This window comes from Perca flavescens, chromosome 8 (assembly GCF_004354835.1).
Source record: "Perca flavescens isolate YP-PL-M2 chromosome 8, PFLA_1.0, whole genome shotgun sequence".
Lineage (NCBI taxonomy): Eukaryota > Metazoa > Chordata > Actinopteri > Perciformes > Percidae > Perca > Perca flavescens.
Genome location: NC_041338.1, coordinates 29,811,754 through 29,834,694, shown reverse-complemented (window position 1 = coordinate 29,834,694; position 22,941 = coordinate 29,811,754). Strand labels below are relative to the sequence as shown.

Here is a 22,941-nt window from a genome sequence, read left to right as displayed (position 1 = left end):
ATGCGTCCTGACAGCTATTACTGCTACTACGTATGATTTGCCAAAGTCTCACATTGCCAGACCTTCCTCCACAGCGCTGCGGAGGAGGGTCTGGCTAGTTCACATAGCAATCCCGGATGGGAGATAAACGTCCTCTGGTTCATTGGCATTTCTTTAAACCAATCACAATCGTCTTGTGGGGTGCTAACCGCTGAGTGGAGCCACGGTGCCTCTGCAAAATAGCCTCGGGAAGGAACTCGTTTTGGTGGAACGTGTGTACGTTCCAAGGTTGTTTTAGTCGTGTAACAGAAATCTCAGATTCAACAGGTAGTCTAGCTAGCTGTCTGGATTTACCCTGCAGAGATCTGAGGAGCAGTTAACCATAGTCTTCATAAATCGACCGGAGTTTAAAATTACAACACAAAGAAAGCGGAAGGTGATGGACATCTGGCCAAAAAGATGGACATCCAGCGGAACGAGCAGAACGAGAGCAATCCCAAAGTGGAAGTGGAACGTCATGGATATAGACTAGATTTGCCATGACATTTTGTATAGACGTTCATGGTCCCAATGGTGAATGCTAATGACTAATGCCTCATTTTCACTCATAGACTTTATATGAATGGACAGCGCATTTGTGACGTCACCCGTTGGTTTGTGGAGATCTGCTATCCGTCGTCGAGTTTGCCGTTACGGGCGCAGCCATCCTGGTTGCGGGTGTGACGATTTTAGATGAGAGGGAGGAGTGAGGGAGGAGCCCTTACACTCTACGTTACGTTACACACTTTCACTGGCAATTACATCATAGCCACACCCTAAAACACCCCCTGCTTTATCGCCGATTTTAAAATCAACGAGACCATAATTCAAAAAATTAACATCATTCTGTGTTGCAGAAGACTTAAAACTAGCGATTGAGACCATAAACTCATTATGAAAATGTTTACTGAGGTAATAAATCAAGTGAGAAGTGGGTCACTTTCTCATAAACTTCTACAGAAACCGACCTCCTTTTGCAACTGCACGTGTCGCCCACTGCTGGAATTCAGATATAACGCAGGTTTAAGGCTCTTCCGCATTTGCAGCACTTTGCCGAACCGGATGCGTTTTCCATTCATATTAACAGTCTATGTTTTCACTGCATGGTTTGACTTGACTCAACTCCCATTTGATTTTTTTGCAGATAGCATTAGATGATCTTCTGGCATTTCCTCTAGTGCCACCATGAGTTTCACATTTGTGATATAAAAAAAAACCCAAATAAGATGTGCATTTAGCTAACAGCACCACTGTGTTTATTTAGAAATGATCTCTTATGATATGCACATACATTGTCAGAGAAAACCTGACAGAATCCATACATATGGTAGTCAGGAAAGTTTTACAGATACATGTACAAATTTAGAAACTATTGATATAATTATACCACTGTAATGTATACCTCCTGTACCTGGGTGAGTATAAACAATACACACACACACACTTGCAAATCTTCTATATTAGAATATATTGTCATATAAATGTCGGTGGTCTGTAAATCAGAGTTCCTGAATACTGTAAAACATCTCCACAATTCATAGAGTAAAACGTTTTGCTGACTTTGTATGCTCTGCAGACTGTAAATCAGTACACACACAGGCAAAAGACAGGCTGTTAGACAGACAGATAGATCAATAGATACATTTGAGAAAAATCAGACAAGAAGAGGTTGGGGTCCAGCAACAACATTAACATTCTGAAGGTGCCAGAAAATTCCTACCTGTGTTTTAAAATGTGACGACTGAAATAGACACTCTCAGTTTAGCATTTTGTGGCTGCTTGTATACAGTGATTGTGAGTTTTTTTAATGTTAAACATACTGTTCTCACACTGTTCTGTGCTAGAATGCATGTTAGTATATATTTACTTATTTCTAAAAATGCACAGAGAATGAAGCTGCTCATTAAAAACACAAGAATCAGTTCACCTCTGTGGCTAAAAATGAAATAGAAAGGACAAACCTGCCAACACTGAGCAATTCTCCATATTGATGTTACACTTAAAACCTCACTCCAACAGAGCTTCTAACAGGTCCAACATAAGGTAGATTGGTTGGGCAAGCATTGTTCCAAACTCTCCAAAAAAAAGTAAATTCTAGTGAGTGAGTATCCAAATAAAACATAAAATCTTTCAATGACCTCTTGTAATTAACATTTTTATGTTTTTCAGCTGATTTTACTCAGATATTTCATTTACAGTAATTTGTCAGATTTGGGATTTACGCTAAGTAAAATGTGTGTATTGTCATGTTGAAACACGGCTCCAAATCACTGAATAAAAAATTACAAAAGAAAGGTTGGCATACATTTTCACTAATGTTTGCATTCTGTAAGAATACAACAAGGACATTGGTTGTAATGAATCCTGCAACTTCTTTCCTTGACCAATAGAGGGCACCAAGAGTTGAGGTCTTCTGTACATGCATTAGTCTGGAATTAAAATGAGATCATATATATTATCATATTATGCTGTTGTAATCCTGCAGTCACCAAATGCATGTGTAGAGTCATTTTCTGGTGTAAAGTGTTTCCTTTATTTCTACACAGGAGGGTTGGTACACAAGTTGTTAATATGAAGGCTGTTTGTCGTGTGTGTGTGTGTGTGTGTGTGTGTGTGTGTGTGTGTGTGTGTGTGTGTGTGTGTGTGTGTGTGTGTGTGTGTGTGTGTCGCTGTCATAAGGCCTTCTTTCAACCAGTCCTGGCATGGCATCTCGTCCTGCTATGCACTAAGGAAAGGGGCGGTGTGTGTGTGTGTGTGTGTGTGTGTGTGTGTGTGTGTGTGTGTGTGTGTGTGTGTGTGTGTGTGTGTGTGTGTGTGTGTGTGTGTGTGTGTGTGTGTTGACACAGCCTCTGGCAGTCTATCAAGTTAGAGGGCTTCATTTTTTCTTGACAGCCTCTCTATAGAGGTGAATACTGAATAGTCTCTTCTTTATGGCTGTCAGGGCTCACACACTATATATACATGTGTATATGTGTGGATGTATGAGCCACACTGATAGCTCTGGTGAACAAGTCTTGATAAGATGAGTATCATCATTCTGTGATTTATTTTAACAGGCTGTTTTATCATTTTGTAAGAAATTATTCAACCGGCATTAGGATGCTGTAGTCAGTCGTGTGTGCAGGAATCAGTGACACTGATGCAAAGACAGACAAACTGATGACTTACACAGCACACAAAGGACTGTAGAAAATATACCACCCTCCATTTAATGTGCTTGACCCACGTGTTTTTCAACCTGAAGAGGAAATGTTTTAAAAAAAAGTCTCAAAAGTTTAATTCTCATTTCAGACAGAAGGCACAAAAGAGGATTTAACCACCAGTTATTGAGACTTAGTAGAGAGACATTAGTATTGTTAGACTTTGCAGCATAAGAAAAAGAAAACTTGATAAAGATGGGAAAGACATACAGTAGGATAAATGCACAATACTTATCTACGTTCCACCAGTGCTTATCATATTTCTAAAATGAAGTTGCTGTTCAAGCATGCTGTTTTGTGTGCATTTTTGTTAGTAAAATGTTATTACTTTTTGCTAATAAGGCCAATGTGTCAAATGGCAAGCAGGATTAAAGTCCTCTGTTCTGCATCTCTGTCATTACCGTAGCTATTTTAAGCTTCAAATTAATTAAATGTAATCAACTGCCCTCAAGGCCTAAAGTGAGAAATGTAAGTGCAGTTTTGTATAAAGACCAATCCATTTTTATTAAATGCAGCAGAGTTAATGAGTCATAATAATATATTCCCCTTTTTAAGGAAATCTGTGGGAGAGAGAAAGAAATGAGGAAGACAGCTAGAGGAAGAAAGAAACGAGAGAAAGAAACACAAAGAGACACTTACTGAACCCGTTCACCTCATTATCCATCACTGGTGACTGTGCACACTCTTTATCCATGGAATCAAGGAAAGTTTCCTGTTTTTTTAACCATTTTTATGGGCACAGAGCTAAATTTGGTCACAACGCACACATTTTAACCAGCTCTTCTCTATAGGTGTCCATGTTGACAGTCTTGTACAGTAAGTCTAATGTTACAGCGCTGCACACTTTAAACAGACCTTTTCACCTCTGTTTCCTCTCTGTTTCTGTCTCTTTGTAAGCTGAATGTCACTTAAATAGGACAAGGACTTGTTTGTTAAAATCCAAGATGGCCATCAATGATAGTGTGCCTATTGAATCAGAGACAGGGCGCTTCAGAGAGCTTTTTTATGCATTACATAATTTCAAGTGTTTAAAAAAGAAATTTTTGGATGTTAGATAGGTGGTGAGAGAAAGAAGATGAAGAGAGGGAGGGAGAGGTGGTTACTGTTTTTTTTAGTGAACACTACTTCCTTATGCCTGCAGCACAGACTGACTTCTCATGTCCTGCTGCATGATGGGATAGAGAGCTGCTCCACATTTTCTTGACAGGTTGCCAGACTCACATCAGCCACACCGGGCTGTCTGGCAGCGACCAGCGCCGGTCTGATGCTGGGAATGGCTCAATGGGAAGCAAAGGGAACTGTGGGATTATGGACATTTATGTAAGGCTTGTTTCATGCCTCTGCTGACTGTGTGTGGTTCCTGTGTGAGGCTGCAGGGTGTGATGAATAACTTCACCTAATTAAAAAAGTCTGTCTGGTTGTTACAACAAACTCTTAATGCTTTGGCTCGTGACACAGTGACAGTGATAACGTTACCCTGTTTAGCTCACAATACATCCAGGCCAAGTGAACGTATACAACATTTAATATGCAGCGATGCATTTTTGCTCTTTTCTCTATACCCGGTATTTTATGTCATGACTGTTTAGGCCTACAATAAATACAGTACTTAAGTTCATTTTTGAGGTACTTGTACTGTACTTTACTTATTTCCATTTTCTGCTACTTAATACTTGTCCACTACATTTCATTAATATAAATACTGTACGTTTTACTTCACTAAATTTATTGGACAGCTGGAGTTACTTTTCAATTGAAGATTTTACATTAAAAAACATTTAATGAGCTTAAAAATGTCTAAACATTGTTGAAGATTAAATCAGTGGTTCTCAACCTCGGTTTCTGACTATTTACAGAAAAGTTGTTTGTAGTTGTGTGGCTCCTTGTTTCAGATGTTGACGAATTGTTCGAGACTCAAAGAGTAACAAAGAATCGAGAAACTTGAGTACTTTTACTTTTGAAACATTTTGCTGATGTACTTTTACTTAAGTAGGAAGTTGAATGCAATACTTTTACTTGTAAAAGGATAAGAACAGATACGCCTTTATTGTTTTATAACAATCATAATAATATTATAGAATAACATAAAGTATAGTACAGCAGTATAATGTAATATATTATAGTAAAATATAGCATAAATAATAGTATTTGCACACTGTTGTATTGATACTTTTACTTAAATATAGGATCTGAATATTTCTTCCGCCACTGTTTATTTCAGTTGTGATCTCAACTTCCTTCATGCCCTTGAGCATTCAGCACTTTGACCGCTAGATGGCAGTGATGACGCGTCTTTAAAGAAACTAAACTTCATGTAAAAAAAAAAAAAGAAAAAGGTGAAGAAAAAGAAAAGGAAGGAAGCTAGCACTTGGCTAGCAGCAGCAATGACCGGGCGTGAACTTAGCGTGTAGTCGCCTCACAACTTTACTGAGAGTAAAACTAAACTCAGGCGGCTGCAGCTTCCCCTTTAGTCAGGGGAAATAAGGAAGTGAACAGCTGACTGAATTTCAGTTGTTTCTTCGCCGGTAAGTCCTGTTGTTTTCAACACTATGCCAAAGAATTTCTAATAAGGGACTATGCTGTACGGCGTAGCTTTGAGTCCTGTGATAGCGAAAAGTTGGATTTTTGCTGTTGTGTCTGTGGAAGTGGATAAAAGCAGGCGGGTTTTTAAACGTTGTGTAACTTAACTGTATGTAACAGGAGTGCTGTGTATTGGGCAGGTCGACGCATTCAATTATATTGTGTTTTGTTTCGGTTTATTGCTCCCAAAGGAGTCGTGTTTTACTACAACTACAGGTTGTGACAGGCTGTTGGACACCTGTAATGTGTGGTTCAAATATAACGTTCTGTATTAACCACCAAGAGAGAGAGAGAGAGAGAGAGAGAGAGGGAGAGCGCAGGGAATATATCATCAGTTTGAAATAAGAAAGACCTAAGTGTGTGTGTGTGTGTGTGTGTGTGTGTGTGTGTGTGTGTGTGTGTGTGTGTGGGAGGGGGGGGGGTGGTTGCTGAGGGTGGTATTATGTGTACTGGGCGGGAACTAACATTATTGTTGGCTCTTATAAACCTTCAGAAAGTAGTGACAAGTGCCCAACATAATAACCCAAATCCCAAGGGTACATCTTCAAATTGCTTGTTTTGTCCCACCAAAAGTTACATTTGTAGAGTTAAGTTCACTTTGACTAACAAATACAGGTAATCCGGTTACACTTTATAACGACAATCCACTACCATGTATTAATGATGGTTGTTATTATACACTGCTACCTATAATCTTAACAAATGAGAAACTTGAACATATACATGTTTGGCATTTTGCCTTAAAAATAACTTCAGCAACTTTGTTGATTGATTGATAATAGTTTCTATTTGTAAATTAATTCTATTCAAAACACTGTATGAGTCCCCAGGGGGCAATTAGTGTAAACAAGAAGAGTAGTACAGTATCACAATTAGGGCTGTCCCAAACGATAATTTTTTAAACGATTAATCTAGCGATAATTTTTTCGATTAGTCGGCTAATCTAACGATTAATTTTTCAATTAGCGATTATTTTCCCATTGCTCAATTATTAACAATTTACACAAAAAAAATTTCAATAAGATTCAAATTAGGGCTGGGCAATATATCGATATTATATCGATATCGTAATATGAGACTAGATATCGTCTTAGATTTTGGATATCATAATATCGTAATATGACATAAATGTTGTCTTTTCCTGGTTTTAAAGGCTGCATTACAGTAAAGTGATGTACTTTTCTGAACTTACCAGACTGTTATAGCTGTTCTATTATTTGCCTTTTCCCCACTTAGACATTATATCCACATTACTGATGATTATTTATCTAAAATCTAAGTGTGAAGATATTTTGTTAAAGGAACACGCCGACTTATTGGGAATTTAGCTTATCCACCGTAACCCCCAAGAGTTAGACAAGTTGATACACACCCTTCTCATCTCCGTGCGTGCTGTAAGGCTGTCTGACGGCCCCGCCGGCAGCAGCCCATCACAGAAAATGCAGGTGAATGGTTCCAGTAATCCTACTTCTCCGAATTGTGACAAAAGTGACAAAATAACACCGACATGTTCCTATTTACATGTTGTGATTTGTAGAGTAACAGCGTGTACAAAAAACAACGTAACATGAGACACAGCCATCTTCTAACCGTAAACATACCGGGAACTATATTCTCAGACAGGCTAGCTGCAAAGCAAATCACTCTGCCCAAGTAGCAGAAGTAGCAGAGCTTCGCCTTCTGAGAATATAGTTCAAAAGGCACAGTTCCTCCTGATGTGAGACAAGATAAGAGAGACTATAGTAATAATATTTTTTTTCATATATTTTAAGACCTACTCAAAACATTGAGACAGTTTGAGAAGACTTTTGCAAGACTGTAGAAAAAAATGTAATGCATGCAACCTCAACAAGGACACCATTAAACGTGGCAGAAAAATGTATGGAAGCAATGGAAGAAACCATGAAAAACTGGTCTCTGGTTAATATTAGTGTTGTTGGGTCGATTTCCAGCATAACCTGTCTGGTTTAATTGTATGCATACCATAGACTGTATATGCAAACATGTTGAACTGCCATTTGTCACTTGACGCCTTCTGGCAAAGTAAAAAGTAGCCTACATTAGCAGTTTGGCCCCACGACATCACAGCACTAAATCCAACGTGTTTTGCAAGCAGTGTTGGGCATATGGTTGGGCAGTAGCGTTAGCTGCGTTACTAGTTTAACTACTTCTTAATAGTGGTAAAATTCGGTATACCAGTCAAGTCCGGTGTTTGGCTTAATATCAAACCGTTTTAAAAATGTTGTTTACTCCGGCCCAAGCCTAACTCACTTTGGACAAAAACAACTGCCAAATGAATGTAATGTTATATGATCAGTGCATACAAATATCATAAGGTCCTGCTGTTTTTTCGGTGAATATGTTTACTGCAATGATCTTTACTTTTCTTCTAACCTCTCATTCATAAATTGTATATACAGTGTGGGAAATAAGTATTTGACCCCTTGCTGATTTTGCAGGTTTGCCCACTTACAAAGAATGCAAAAATCTACAATTGTAATCATATGTACATTCTAACAGTGAAAGACAGAATCCCAAAGAAAATTCCAGAAAATCACATCATATGAATTTATTAAAATTGATAACCATCTGATGAGGAAAAACAAGTATTTGACCCCCTGGACAAACAGCAAGTATTCTGGCTCCTACAAGCCAGTTAGTCTTTCTTTAAGACACAGCCCCAATCCGAACCAATTATCTACATCAAATACACCTGCCTCACCTCGTTACCTGTATAAAAGACACCTGTCAACACCCAAACAACCAGCATCCAACATCACCACCATGGGCAAGACCAAAGAGCTTTCTACGGACATCAGGGACAAGATTGTTGATCTGCACAAGGCTGGGATGGGCTACAAGAGAATCGGAAAGCAACTTGAGAGAAAAGATCAACTGTCGGTGCAGTTATCAGGAAATGGAAGAAGCACCACACCACCGCCAACCTCCCTCAGTCTGGGCCTCCACACAAGATCTTGCCTCGTGGGGTGTCCCTGATCATGCGAACGGTGAGGAATCATCCCAAAACCACAAGGGGAACTGATGAATCAACTGAAGACAGCTGGGACCACAGTTACAAAAAGAAACGGTTGGTAACACACTACGCCGTCATGGATTGAAATCCTGCAGCGCACACGCAAGGTCCCCCCCCTGCTCAAGAAGAAACATGTACAGGCCCGCATAAAGTTCGCCATTCACCATCTGGACGACTCAGAAGAGGCCTGGAAGAAGGTGATGTGGTCAGATGAGACCAAAATAGAACTTTTTGGCCTCAACTCAACTCGTCGTGTTTGGAGGGCAAAGAACACCGAGTACAACCCAAAGAACACCATCCCCACCGTCAAGCATGGTGGTGGCAACATCATGCTTTGGGGGTGCTTTTCAGCCAAGGGGACGGGACAACTCCATCGTATTGAGGGGAGGATGGGACGGGGCCATGTATCGTGGAATTCTGGACCGACATCTCCTTCCCTCAGTGAGAGAGCTGAAGATGGGTCGAGGATGGGTGTTTCAGCACGACAACGACCCTAAGCACACCGCCAAAGCAACAAAAGAGTGGCTGAAGAAGAAGCACATCAAGGTTCTGGAGTGGCCTAGCCAGTCTCCAGACCTGAATCCGATTGAAAATCTTTGGAGGGAGCTTAAAATTGAGTTGCCAGGCGACAACCTCGGAACCTGAATGATTTGGAGGCTGTCTGCAGGGAGGAGGGCCAACATCCCTGCCGAAATGTGCACAAACCTTGTCACCAACTATAAAAACCGTTTGACATCTGTGCTGGCCAATAATGGCTTTTCTACAAAATATTAACATGCTGTTTGTCCAGGGGGTCAAATACTTGTTTTTCCTCATCAGATGGTTATCAATTTTAATAAATTCATATGATGTGATTTTCTGGAATTTTCTTTGGGATTCTGTCTTTCACTGTTAGAATGTAAATATGATTAAAATTGTAGATTTTTGCATTCTTTGTAAGTGGGCAAACCTGCAAAATCAGCAAGGGGTCAAATACTTATTTCCCCCACTGTATCATGCGATGATGTTAAAACTATCACGTTTGTACCATAGTTTAGTATGAAGCCCATCTGCTTTATATATGTGTTCATATTCCAATCTATCTTGTTTATCATCTGTTTTGTTGCTGCTGCCTCTTTTAAATGATCTGCTGCTGCAGCAGCCCATATTCTCCGAAGGGACCCATTACAATTTAATTTATTGTAACGCTGAAAGCTGTATACCTGGCAAAAGTTATTCATCAGTAGCTTAGAAACGGGAGAATAAAGTCATCTTTCCACGTTCCATAAATCATCTTGCAAACCCTACAGGGGACTCATCTCATACAGTGAGAAATGTTTGCGTTGATGAGTTTGAAATAACGGGTCTGTTTTGCAGGGCCCACTGTAAGCTTATTATGGCCTCTGTTTTCAGTAATGACGGCAGTTTGTATTCGCAAACAAAGCTAATTTCTCGAGTGCCTGGTGCATAATGAATTTACAAGCTTGTAGAAGCATCTGTAACTGCTGTTCCTCTGGTTGTTTCACCTAATAACATCACCAGCATGTTTTCTGACCCTGGGGGTGATAGTGTTTCAGGGCTGATGTAAGCGTCCAACCTCGATAACTTTGTACACTTGAGCAGTGAGTTGAATTTTATTGAATATAATAATTAACAGTTTTGTTAATGATTAAGTCTTGAACTCTCTTCAGATAACAAGCTGTTCACTTGATCAGCATCATGCTGACCCTGATAGAAAAGTAGTGTTACTGGGCTAAGCAAAATACTTCACCTCTCACAATAAATGTCCCAATCACAAACACATCCGTTTTCTTACCTAGAAGTGATCTACAGTTATTAGATCAATCCAAGAAATATGAGCCCGTAATTAACAGGCAAACTGTTTCCATTTGCACGGTGTGTCGTAAATCGTGATGTTCCTCATTTGCCATCTTATCAGAGCAGTGATAGCGAATTGGAGCTAATGACCATCTCCTCCCTCACCGGTAATAAACATGTCACAGCCTCCCTGTGGCAGACAGTCTCGAAGGTTAAAAGCCTTTTATTGGAGCCGTTTTGTTTATCTCCGGCCCTGCAGTGATGACTGAGGTGACTCATGCATGGATGAGGGCCTGCAGCTGACCGCTGGGGACATTTCTAATCAGCCTCCTAATTTATTCGTGGGTGATACAGTATTTTCTTTTTTTCTTCAGGGGAACAATTTAAAGTGATGGTTCGGAGTAATTTACCCTAGGGTCCTTTGCACCATGACCTCGAGCCAAACAACCCCCCCAGAAGCTTTTTTTCCCCTGGGTCTAACATTGGGCGAGTTAGCGTAGAGTAGCGTTAGCAGCTGAATAGCTTAGCGCAGGGGCTAATGGACCCACGTTTGTGTCTCGTACACTAGTACAAATAGGTTATGCACTCATGAAACAATGGATTGGAAAGTTTGTAAGTACACCAGAAGTTTATGAACACTTGCCTGCTCTCTTCTGCTCTCTGTTGCTGCTGCTGCTGCTACCTGCAGTTAGACGAGTGCTTAGGGCCGTCTACAAATTACTACACCGAAAAGAGATACAACAAAAATATTTATTAATTTAATGATTAAATAAGGTAATGTCTCCAAACTTACCTCAATTATTACTTGTCTCCTGCTATTTATATTACAGCACTTACTTTAAAAAATAAGTTAAATAAAAAAATATTTTTGTTGCATCTCTTTTCGGTGTTGTAATTTGTAGATGGCCCTAAGCACTCGTCTCACAGCAACAGCAACAACAGCAGAGAGCAGAAGCCAGCAGGCAAGTGTTATTTACATAAACTTCTGGTGTACTTACAAACTTTCCAATCCATCGTTTTATGAGTGCATAACCTATTTGTACTACAGTAGACGTTTGGTATCATTTCAGGCATTATTAGTGGGGTCATTTACGAGATACAAACGTGGGTCCATTAGCCCCTGCGCTAAGCTATTCAGCTGCTAACGCTACTCTACGCTAACTCGCCCAATGTTAGACCCAGGTGAAAAAAGCTTCTGGGGGGGTGTTTGGCTCGAGGTCATGGTGCAAAGGACCCTAGGGTAAATTACTCCGAACCATCACTTTAACTGGCAGAGGGGACACATTGTCATATGATGTTTTTGTCTGGTTGCTCTGTCTACCTCCTTTTTTGTATTCCTTTTCCGTTTTGTCCTAGTAAAAGGAAGTACAACATCGCAGCTGTGTTACGATGAAAGTCATGCTTTAATAATACACTTTCTGTGTTGAGCTACAACTTTCAACACTGTCTAGGAGTGGGAATTGTTTGAAATTCTTTGAATACAACACCCGTGTGTCATAACTGATAACAAAGCAATATTTTTGTGTTTAATGTTGTCTAAAGCAGGAATATGTGACTTTTGCTAAAAAGCGAACACTTTTACCACAAGTCATAGTTAGACATCATGGTAAATGCTCAAACACAGCATATGTAGAACAAGTAGAAAAAGAGTCATAAAGTCAGCAAACTATCTCAGTAATGTCAGTTTTACTACCAACATGTAGGCCTATCTGAAGTTTGCTTAGCTACCTAAAGCAACTACTAGCCAAGGCTGTATCAAGTTCTCTGTGTATTGATTATGAATTCAACATTTTATTGATTATGAATTCAACATTTTAAATGTGTTATTTGCATTTTCAAGAGTTGCATAGTCTCATTTAAAGAGACACTTCAGCGATTTAGTAATAGGACTTCCATAAAGTTGAGCGACTTGTAAGACACAGATTTTGATAAATGGTCAAAACTGAAGAAAAATCCTGAATTAACACATTTAAACTCTATCTAACCCTGTTGTTATCAGATCTATTTTCAGACTTAGGCTATACTACGTAATATACTTATACTCCTCATAATAAGCAAACTGAGCTTCATGTGGAATATCACTGGAGACCCCATTTAAACGAGCAGCTGTACAATAACTTTGCCTAAATAAAGAGTACCACTTGTTTTCAAACTGCTATTAGAACCCGTTGGAAGCATAACTTCATTGTTTTCCAAAGACAACAATGGATGTTGACCACAAAATATGTGAATGCACAGGTATGTTCAGTTTTTTATTTATTTTTTTTAAAGATAATTTTTTTTGGCATTTTAGGCCAGGACAGATGAAGACATGAAAGTGGAAAGAGAAGGAAAATGACATGCAGCAAAGGGCCGCAGGTCGGCGTCGAACCCACGGCCGCTGTGTCGAGGAGTAAACCTCTATATATGTGCGCCTGCTCTACCAACTGAGCTAACCCGTGTTCAGTATTATTTGGTCAGAGATTTGTTGTATCTTCTTGATTTGAACAATGGTAGCAAGCAGTGGCAAGACTTGTATACACACCATAGGATACCTCCAAGATAAAAATCAGGCGTAAGAGGAATTGATTTTCTGTGGAAATGTTGTTTCAGAGCACCGTGTACCTGGAGAAGAATTATAATAGCATGCAAAGTGGAACCATCAGTGGTGTTGAGTCATGTGTGAGTGAGTTTTTTTTTTTTTCACCCCTTACAAGCAATCATAACACCAGCTGAGCTCATTGCTAAGTCTAAGTCTCTTTAATCTCTGGTTGGAATTTTGTATGATTTGATACATCCTTTGTTTGCATGTATGTGTTTCTAACCATCATGCAGAATTTCTTTTATGGTGTGCGATGTTGGCTTATCTTTGCCAGTCGAGTAAAGGACATGTCCTTGGCCTAGTAAAGGCAGAATAAACTCAAGCTGAGCGGTGCCTACTCACAGCATTTATATTTATTTACGAGTTTGTCTGTCAGTGTTCTTTGACCCCGGGCAAGCAAGAAGGGCTTCCACTGTTTAGTGTGGCCTGTCATCGCCTCAGACGTTAGTAATGATGAGTTATCTTTGGGTAGCGTAGCTGGCCCATGGCACCCAACACCCGTGCCTTTGCTCCACCCTTCAGCTCCTGTATCACCCCCCCTGCATAAGAGGACACTGTTATTTCTGGGTACCAAGGTTAGGCTGGGTCACGTGGTGTGAGATTTAGTGATATGATGGTATGTCCTGGCAAAACATTTCAGGACACATGTCTTCTCTTTAGCAGCCAAAACAGTTAATCACTGCCAGTGACCTAATCTCCACTGTATGTGAGTAGAAGTGACTTTAAATAAGTTCTTGCAGTCATTCAAAGACCGCGTGGAGCGCACAGTCTGCTTGTGGGCCGTCACGGAGAGGGGATATGCTCCATCCATCTGTTTCAGGAGGCTTTTCCCCTCTAGTCAGCTGTTTGTTGTGGGTGTTGGGGTCAGGGTGGTGTTTGAATTTGAAGGGGGGGGGTTAGACTATACTGATGAGAGACATGAACAGGCTTTGGTTGCATCTACTGTTGTGTGAACATACTACGGTGGCAAGTTTCTTCTTCTAGCTTGGCTACAATTACCACCTCACTCTTGGGCTTGGGCTCAATTGTGAGGCAATGACATAACAACTTTGTTTCTTTATTGAGTTGTATCGGATCAGATAACGGATAAGCAGTAACCGCACACAGCGTCAATTAAATGGAAGCAAGAGGGTTGCAAATGTTTGGTGAAATTTGGCAGCTATTACCGATTTGATTTTTAGCAATAGATGATTAGAATTATCCTTATTTATCTATCAACTTATTGTAACTTATTTATATACTTACTGTAACGATATGCAATATGAAACCGAAATTGCGACACTCCACGAACTTGTGTCACAGAGTGAGAAGGCTGAATTGCAACACAACCCTCCCAACTCCCAGAGTTAACTCCCGACTGAAGCCTTGCAGCGCCGGGAGAGTGAGGCAGACAGACGGGTGTGCTAGCTGGCTAAATTACCATTAGATTAGTGGTTTATCTATACAGTTAACGTTACTGATGAATTCGTGGGTTAGCCCAGAGTTGTTAACCGCGGTCAAAACAATATAAACAGCTAACGTTATAGACCAAGCCAAAGCCCGTCTACGGAAAGCCATTTCACTCCCTGTTTAGCCCCATTGTACTGAATTTGGTTGCAGTTCCACCAGAGTTCCACTGGGGGCGATCGCAGGCGAGTGTAAAAATGAATGGGACACTATGGAGCTAGACGGCTAAATTTGTCTCTTTCGCCTGATTGTCGTTGAAAAATCTCAGATTTGATTGTAGTTTTTGCAAGTTCAACATGGGTTATAGGTCGAAAGTTGAATGAACGAGTACTATGTCCTTTCGATTTCTTACAGGTTGAGTCGTTGTTGCCCATAACACGTTAGTATTCTGCTAATGAATGCTGATTGGTCAGTGAAGGATTGATTACGACCAGAGATCCGAAGAGGGCATCCGAAGCGGAACCAGAATGTCAGAGTGAAAAGAAACATTATTTTAGGGTAGAAAAGAATCTTTGGTGTTGGATCGATCGATATTGAAATCAATTAATATCAATAAATAAGGTCTAGTATTGCTGTGTTGCAAAGTGGCATGTAATCAATGACAAAACAAAGCCATGTGCCCCCCCCCCATATTTGTGTCTGTCTAATGCAGCCCAATTCAACAGCACCAAAATTAGAGGTCGACCGATTCATCGGTTTTGCCGATTAATCGGCACCGATAGTTGATTGGTGGAACTATCGTTATCGGCAAAAATCCATGCCGATAGTTTTTCCTGGTTGCGTCCGTTGCTGGAGCGGCTGAGAAGCGCACGCTGTCATTCATAACACAGTACACGAGAGCTGAGAAGGCTCTGCTGGCATCATGCATTACAATAGCGGCCTCTAGAGGCAAAATAAAAACTATCAATGATGCCTCGTGTTGTTTATTTTCGACACGTGAACTGCGCGCTGCACAGAGAGCACATGCTGTGCGGAGAAGGCTGACATCAGATGCGCGTTTAAACCATTGACAGCAAAAAGGTTTGCTATATCATTATAAAGTTATTAATTTGTTGAATAGATGCTGCATTAGTAGAGAAAGAACAGCACAACAGTATGTTTGTTTGTTTGTTTGCTTTCGAGGCTGAGATGATGCTAAACATTAGCAGTGGTTAAAACACTGACAAAAATGAACGCAAGTCCGACCCAAATCGTCTCGATCCGTCTAGTGGCTGCCGCTGGAGAATTGAGATGTGTAGAATCGACAGTGCATTCATTTTAAAATCCTCAGCGGAGGAGCATCAACAACTGCCCGAAAGCACGGTAGCGTTGGCTATATGGTGGAGCGAGATAGAGAGAGAGAGGGAGCGTTATATGGTGGAGAGAGATAGAGAGAGACTGATGAGAGGGATCGCCGGCGCTAGAACAAAGCCGTGAATCGGAGAAATAAAACGGGTTTTCGCTGATTCATCTCTAGAAATGCGACTGTAGCGAGCATGTCACTATCACTAACTATCCACATTTATATTTACACGCAACAAATGATATATCCAGCTTCAAAAAAAGTCTAAAAGTTGGAAGTTAGAATGAATGCATTGTGCAAAGAGTGGTTGCTATGGAGACGATACACAGTGTTGAGTTCCGTTGCTCTGATTGGTTGTAGGTCTATCCAATGACTGCAGAGGCATTTCCTTTCCTGGTTCGGTTGGAACACACCCCATAATCACAGCCCAACGGAGCGGTTTCAGACTCACATTCTGACTAGAATCTGAGTAGGACCACGTCAGGCTAGGTCTAAACCGTTCTACAGAGAAGAATGGCGTCACTGTTTTGAGATTTAGCATACATTTGGGCCTTTTTTGAAGAAATGTAAATAGTTTGTCCTTTATATGAATTATAATGCTCATTATGTTTATTTTTGCACTGGATGACTCCAAATATGTAGGAGAACTGTTTTAGACAACACACATGCTTGTGTAGCATTGCTGTGGGTGTAATAATAAATAAATATGACATTATTATTTAGATTATTGGCAAAAGCGTCTGGACTTTTTTTGAAAAAATGTATGTATTTTGTCAACTGTTTTATCCAGTATCAATTCTAAATACTATCGGTCGATTAATCGGTTATCTGCAAATACGGCCCAACCTAACGATCGGTATCGCTAAAATCCACTATCGGTCAACCTCTAACCAAAATTACCATAAAGTTGAATCAACACCTCTCTAGAACAAAAACAGAACATTTTAACATTCATGAGGGAATTATTGCAGGACAGTTGACTGCATTAGTTTTAGCTTGATGCACCTAATAAACTGACAACTGAGTGTAGTTAAGGTTCTTTTTCCATTTTGAAACTGAATTTTCTGATATGCCAATTCTGGCTTTTAAAATACACAAAACAGGCTGAAACTAGTTTGTGACTATCATCACAGTAAAGACAATGACAACAAACGGCAGCTATTTTTGTTTCACTTCCAAGAATATCTCAACAAGTTGGAATTCGAAACCAGGTGCAGAAACAACTTCAGTGTGGCATCAGTTTGTTGTAAAGCCGTCTGATGATGATCAAGCAAACTAACCCAGACAATCTAAGATTTTTACAAGCATCCAGATTCAGATTTTCTAATAATACATTTAAATATAAGTACTGCACAGGAGACTTTTAACGACATTTTAATAAAATACCATAAAAATGCTGTTTCCACACTTTACTGCACCATTTTACATTGACTGGCCATTATGCCATTCTAACCTTTGGTGCCTTTTGTATCCATACAAATGCATTTTCCATAAAAAGCGTGAAAGAGACAATTTAAAAGAACATTTTAGCAATGTGATCACAAAGCAGGAAAGGTTACAGAATGGTGTTTGTGACGTTAAGGCCTCAGGGTTGAATCCTTGTACTATTTGGGAGCGAGCAGCTCTTGATTTGATTTTGACATGTTTAAGCAATAGCTGTGGTATGTTGTGACTATATCGCAGCTATGGGGCGTTGTTTGGCCCGGCGCGAAGATTGGACAACAGGAAACACATTAAAATTAAATTGTAGTTCTAGTTTAACAATTGCGATAAACGACATCTGGACTGGGTCCATCTAGGACGTGTCATAAGTGCCTCTGTCTGAAAAGTGAAATGTAAACCAGAGTAATGTGATCCACCCATAGACTGTAAATAGGATCCACCTCCTACATACATACATACATACATACATACATACATACATACATACATTAAGTGTGTAAGAGATGATGAGTGATATTGAGCTGAAAGTGAAGTGTGGGTCATCTCACCTAGAGGAGCTGTGAGCCAAACTAAAAGAACTAAATTAAAGCTTTGGCCTAAACTGCTGCAGACTTCTACAGATTAATAATTGCCCTTAAATTTAAGAGCATCAGAGGTCTCTTAAATTAATTAAGAGTAGATTCTATGACTGTAGTACAGAGAGAGTTGATCAAACAGCTTCAGACACGCAGTGATTGTACAATAAACGATAAAATAATTATTGTATAGCTGAAATGGAATACATTGATTTGATGTTTCAACACGTTTTTTGCAATTATCAGAGGTGCAAATGATGAAAACAAATCTGATCTTTATCTGTTTTTCTGATTGTTCTATATCAGCAGCAGAAGTTCTTTCCTGTTCCACTTTTCTTTTTGTTTCCATTTCAGCCAATTTTCTATTATTTAACCTCCATTTATACATTATAAATATATTAAATGCTTAAAGCTTTAATGTGTAACTTTTTTTTTTATATTAATACACGTCTGTTACATTCAAGCCATTGCCAAATGAGTTGCTACAAAGATAATTAAGACTATCGGCTCCACACAACTCTCTCTGTATTTCTCAGTATGACTATGTTCAGAAGATATTCATACTAAGTAATGGCAACAACGCCGACAGTGTTGTTGCCATTACTTAGAATTCCTCATGGCGACAAAAACTACGCACTATAGCTATAATTGTACATGCTTATTGCTACTGGAAATATTTTAATGATTTTCTTTTTGAAATTTAAAAAGTACAAGCTTTTGCAGAATAACATAATTGAGTAAAGTTAACAACATTAATAACAAATGGCAGATGTATCGTAAATCCTTGTCCTTGATTGGTTATTCCTGCTCTGAACACATGTGAGTTGTTGGTGTAAGTTGCTGTGTGTTGTTGCTCACTGTGTGTTGTTGCTCACTCTTACCTCCTCCGTTGGCTCTTTGGTGTAACCCGGAGAAGTTTGACAAATAAGGGTCCCTACATTTCACGTTATAAATATCTTGTGGTGAGGACTTTCCTCCTTGCTGGATCCTAAAACTTTATGTGCATTTAGATCATATGTTTTGTGATAAACTATTGATGCAAATACCATGTTACAGCCCTGACTTTTATTTCACGAATGGATGATGTAGCAATACTGCAACAACCAGGACTGTGGTTATTTACATGCAGAATGTTTATTTAAGTTAGCTTGCACAGCTGTAACTGGTGTGTTTCTCTGCAACTGCCAAATGGTGCTTAACTTGTCAAGTTTTACTCGTTTGTGTTAAACAGTTTTCACCTACGTATAAGAATAATTTGAACCGGTTGCTTAACCAGTTTCACCTTTTTGTTTTTTTTATTCATAGGGCAAGCAAAATGGTGCACCGATGTTGACCCTGGAGTTTCCTGTGTGAAGAACTGGGTCATGTTATCTCTCAGAGCCAGACCTCCTCTGTCCTGACACAAGGACTTTTGCAACCAGGATCTTGACTTTCTACCTCAACATACGTGGAGTCCACTCCGTGTTCTACCTCTTAGGACATCCAAGGCTCTTTTTCTACTTCAACAAATACTTTCCGCACACAGAAGCACGTAGCTGTTATCAGCCTGCTCAGAAACACCAACAGACCCTTCACTCTATCACCAGGCTCTCAGGCGCCAGTCATCTAGCGACGTTGTAACAAAGTACACTGGAATTCTTCCTGCTTGGCTGTCATAATTGCTATCTGGGGAGGAGCCACGCGCAGCAGCCATGTTTCACAGGGGTTTGTGATGTCCGAGACCCGCGACAGGCAAGGAGCAGGACCAGGACTAGGGGAAGGACAGGGGCGGGGTGACATACATGTTCCTAGGTTTGTGGTTGGCTGTGGGGATGACGAGCAGGACATGGGCCAAATGGAGGCAGGCATGAGGAATGAGATGTATCGAGAAGAGGAAATGGAGTGCGATGAAGATGAGTCGGTAAGTCACAGGTGTAAAGACTTTAAAATACTTTTTAAATCATAGTTAAATTATTACAATTTTTGTTTATTTCAAAGTTTTTATTAAGAAGTGTAAATTATAAAATATCACAAAATGATTTGCACTTATAAATTAGAGTCCATGCATTGTATTAATAATGAATGACTTAATAATGTAACTGTAAATTTACAATAGAAAAAAGATGATTTCATTGTGGATCAGGAAGCTAAACCTTTGGTCATTTTTTGGGCAGAAGGGTATTAATAGGACTGGAAATTTTAAGAGGGAAGTTTTATTTGGAGTGGAAAAAGAAATGGAGATGGAAATATACAATGGCTGGCGTGAGAACAATGCAGTAGATAAACAGCGTTAAGGCATCTGGACTGTTGTTTAGTCCTGTATCTTAAAAAGACTTTATGGTAGTGCTGTGTTAACTGCTCACTTACTTGCTATGATTTCCTCTCTTTGTCTCGGTGTATGTCTCTGTTGTACTAGCTGATGGTCTTATCTAAAGACTGAGTTACACTGAGTGAACAGATAGCAGGTAACAGGTAGTTCATACTTTAGTCACCTGAACCACTGTGGCACAGCAGCAAAGACTTTCCTACTTCATGTAAGAATCAATGTACACAAAAACAATTTAGTGTTCAAATACATTTTCCATGCGTGGGAAGTGTCAGCATGCTGATGAAGCAATAACTTTCTCCTGTTTGTGGTAAGTAATGGTGACATTTTCAGGTTTCAGTCAATGAATCGATTTGATAATGATAAGGACACAGCTGTCATCATTGTCATATCTTGACGGCCAGCAATTTATGATAAAATAAAAATCTGTAGCAACACTAGTGGCCTGTGAGGCTGTACAGCTCACAACACACCAAAAACAAAATTGATGTTGACGTAAATGTAAAATGGAGAAATGTCCCCTACCACTACCACTAGTATGGCAGGTCACCCTTGAAAAGAGATTATTAACCCTTGTGTTGTCTTCCCGTCAACCTTGAAAAAATGTTTTTTTTCACAGTTTGTTTTTGCATTTTAAATTGTAAAATTTTTCTTCTACACATTTTCGGCGCTTATTTCTACGTCCCATATTTTCTGATATAAAACAAAAATTGAAAATCAATCAATTTCACCCGAAGTCAACACAAGGGTTAATCTCAATGGGTTTCTCCTGGTTAAATAAAGGTTATAATAAAAAATAATCTATATCCTTTGAGAATCATCATTGTAAGTACCAACATTTGTGTAGCAAATAAATGGACTGGGGAAAGGCAATGCTGTTAGTTAAATCAAAAGGGGTTTCCTCTCTGCACTTCCTATTTTAGGACATCTCAGACTCCGCTTGGTAGGCTCAATTAAGAAACCTACAGTTAGCCCGTTACCAACCATTTGATTGTTAACCAAGCTTTCAGGAAGAGTGCAGGTTTATGCCATGTTTGTAGTTTTTAGCCTTAGGATCTAGGGCTGTAAAACTCTAAAGAGAATTATTCTGTCTATCATACTACTCAAATATCACTCTTGATATCTCACAATATGACCATAAGTTCCGATATGCTTTTAAAGGCCACGAGTCAGGATTGCCGTCCTGCTGTCTTTACATTCCCCTATACATACTGTTGCATTGGCACGTTTTTGTAAGTCGTCAATACCTGTCTATCTGTCTCACTTGTCATCCTTCCCTTCTCTGCCCTGGTCTCCCCTGTCCTCTTCACCAGCCACCAGAGCGGCAGATTGTGGTCGGCATATGCGCCATGATGAAGAAGTCCAAATCCAAGCCTATGACTGAGATCCTGGAGCGCCTTTGTAAGTTTGACTACATCAGTATGGTCATCTTTCCAGAGGAGGTGATCCTAGAGGAACCTGTAGAGAAATGGCCCCTCTGCGACTGCCTCATCTCCTTCCACTCCAAAGGTAAAAAAACAAGTTAAAAACATCCTGTTGCATAAGAGGAAACCGTGACAGGGAGGTATAGGGGAAATGTGACTGTGACTCACTGGCTACACTGGCATAAACTGGTATAACCATAGAAATAAAATGGATATGATGTAATGGGTATAACTAGTTGTTTACTAGGGGTGGGAATCCCCAGAGGCCTCACGATACAATATCATCTCGATACTTATGTCACAATACGATATTATTGCGATTTTAAACATATTGCAATGTTTTTTCCAACTTCAAATTATACCAAAATTTCAAATGATGTCCCCAAAAGGAAACTTTGTCAACATCTGTTTTAGATAAAAAGATACATTTCTCTTTTTGTCCATCTCACTTCAAATTTATTGCTGCAAAAAGGGATTGTAAAGCAGACAAACTGACCAACACATATATGATAATAGATCCATACTTGGCGTCTGTGTATCGATACAGTATTGCCACGGAAAATATCGCGATACTATGCCATACCGATTTTTTTCCCCCACGCCTATTGTTTACTCAGACATATATGGAGTAAGCCATGTTTTACCTATCCTCCAAATAAATTATCTTGCTTTTTTTTGTTGCTTTTTTTCAATTATTTTTTTATTGATTTTTAACATTTTATTAACATAACAGACAGAAGAGGAAAAAAAATAAAATTAAAAAAATAAACGAAATAAAAGAAAAATAAATAAAAAAATACAGAAAATTAGATCAGGTCAGTCCATGGTCACAGATCACAGTTCATTCATCCTTTGTGAATGTTATGTAAACATGTCAAACTCTGTTATGACATGGTAGTGTCAGAGGTCCATAAGCGGTTCCCATATCCTGCGGAAGGCATCCCCCTTATTTTTTAGGGCGTATACGTTGTTCCAGTCTCAAAGTTTCATTTAGGATTTTTTTAAACAGATTAAATGATGGGGGTCTTTGTTGATTCCAATTGAGCAAGATGCATTTCTTTGCTATATAAGACATTATGATAATCCTCTTCCTGCATGTAGTGTCCAGGGTCTTGTCCAATTCCGTACCAAAAAGGTACCGTGTTGGTGTAATGCCCAGCGGGGTTTTCACAATCTTAACAGTTAGATCATGTACCGCCTTCCAGAAATGTATTAATTTCCTGCATTTCCAAAAAACATGCATAATTGACCCTCTA

At 39.5% G+C, this 22,941-nt stretch overlaps 1 protein-coding gene across 5 annotated transcripts in view; it reads left to right on the top strand.

The window, feature by feature from the left end:
* Positions 1-5,576: 5,576 nt before the first annotated feature.
* Positions 5,577-22,941, top strand: part of ppip5k1b (diphosphoinositol pentakisphosphate kinase 1b) — a 65,804-nt gene continuing 48,439 nt past the window's right edge. For all 5 annotated transcript variants that reach the window (XM_028584193.1, XM_028584192.1, XM_028584191.1 and 2 more), the window contains exons 1-3: positions 5,577-5,743; positions 19,262-19,856; positions 21,575-21,770. In XM_028584193.1, the coding sequence (XP_028439994.1) occupies positions 19,668-19,856; positions 21,575-21,770 (385 nt within the window). In that variant the 5' untranslated portion in view covers positions 5,577-5,743; positions 19,262-19,667. The remainder of the gene's footprint in view (positions 5,744-19,261; positions 19,857-21,574; positions 21,771-22,941) is intronic.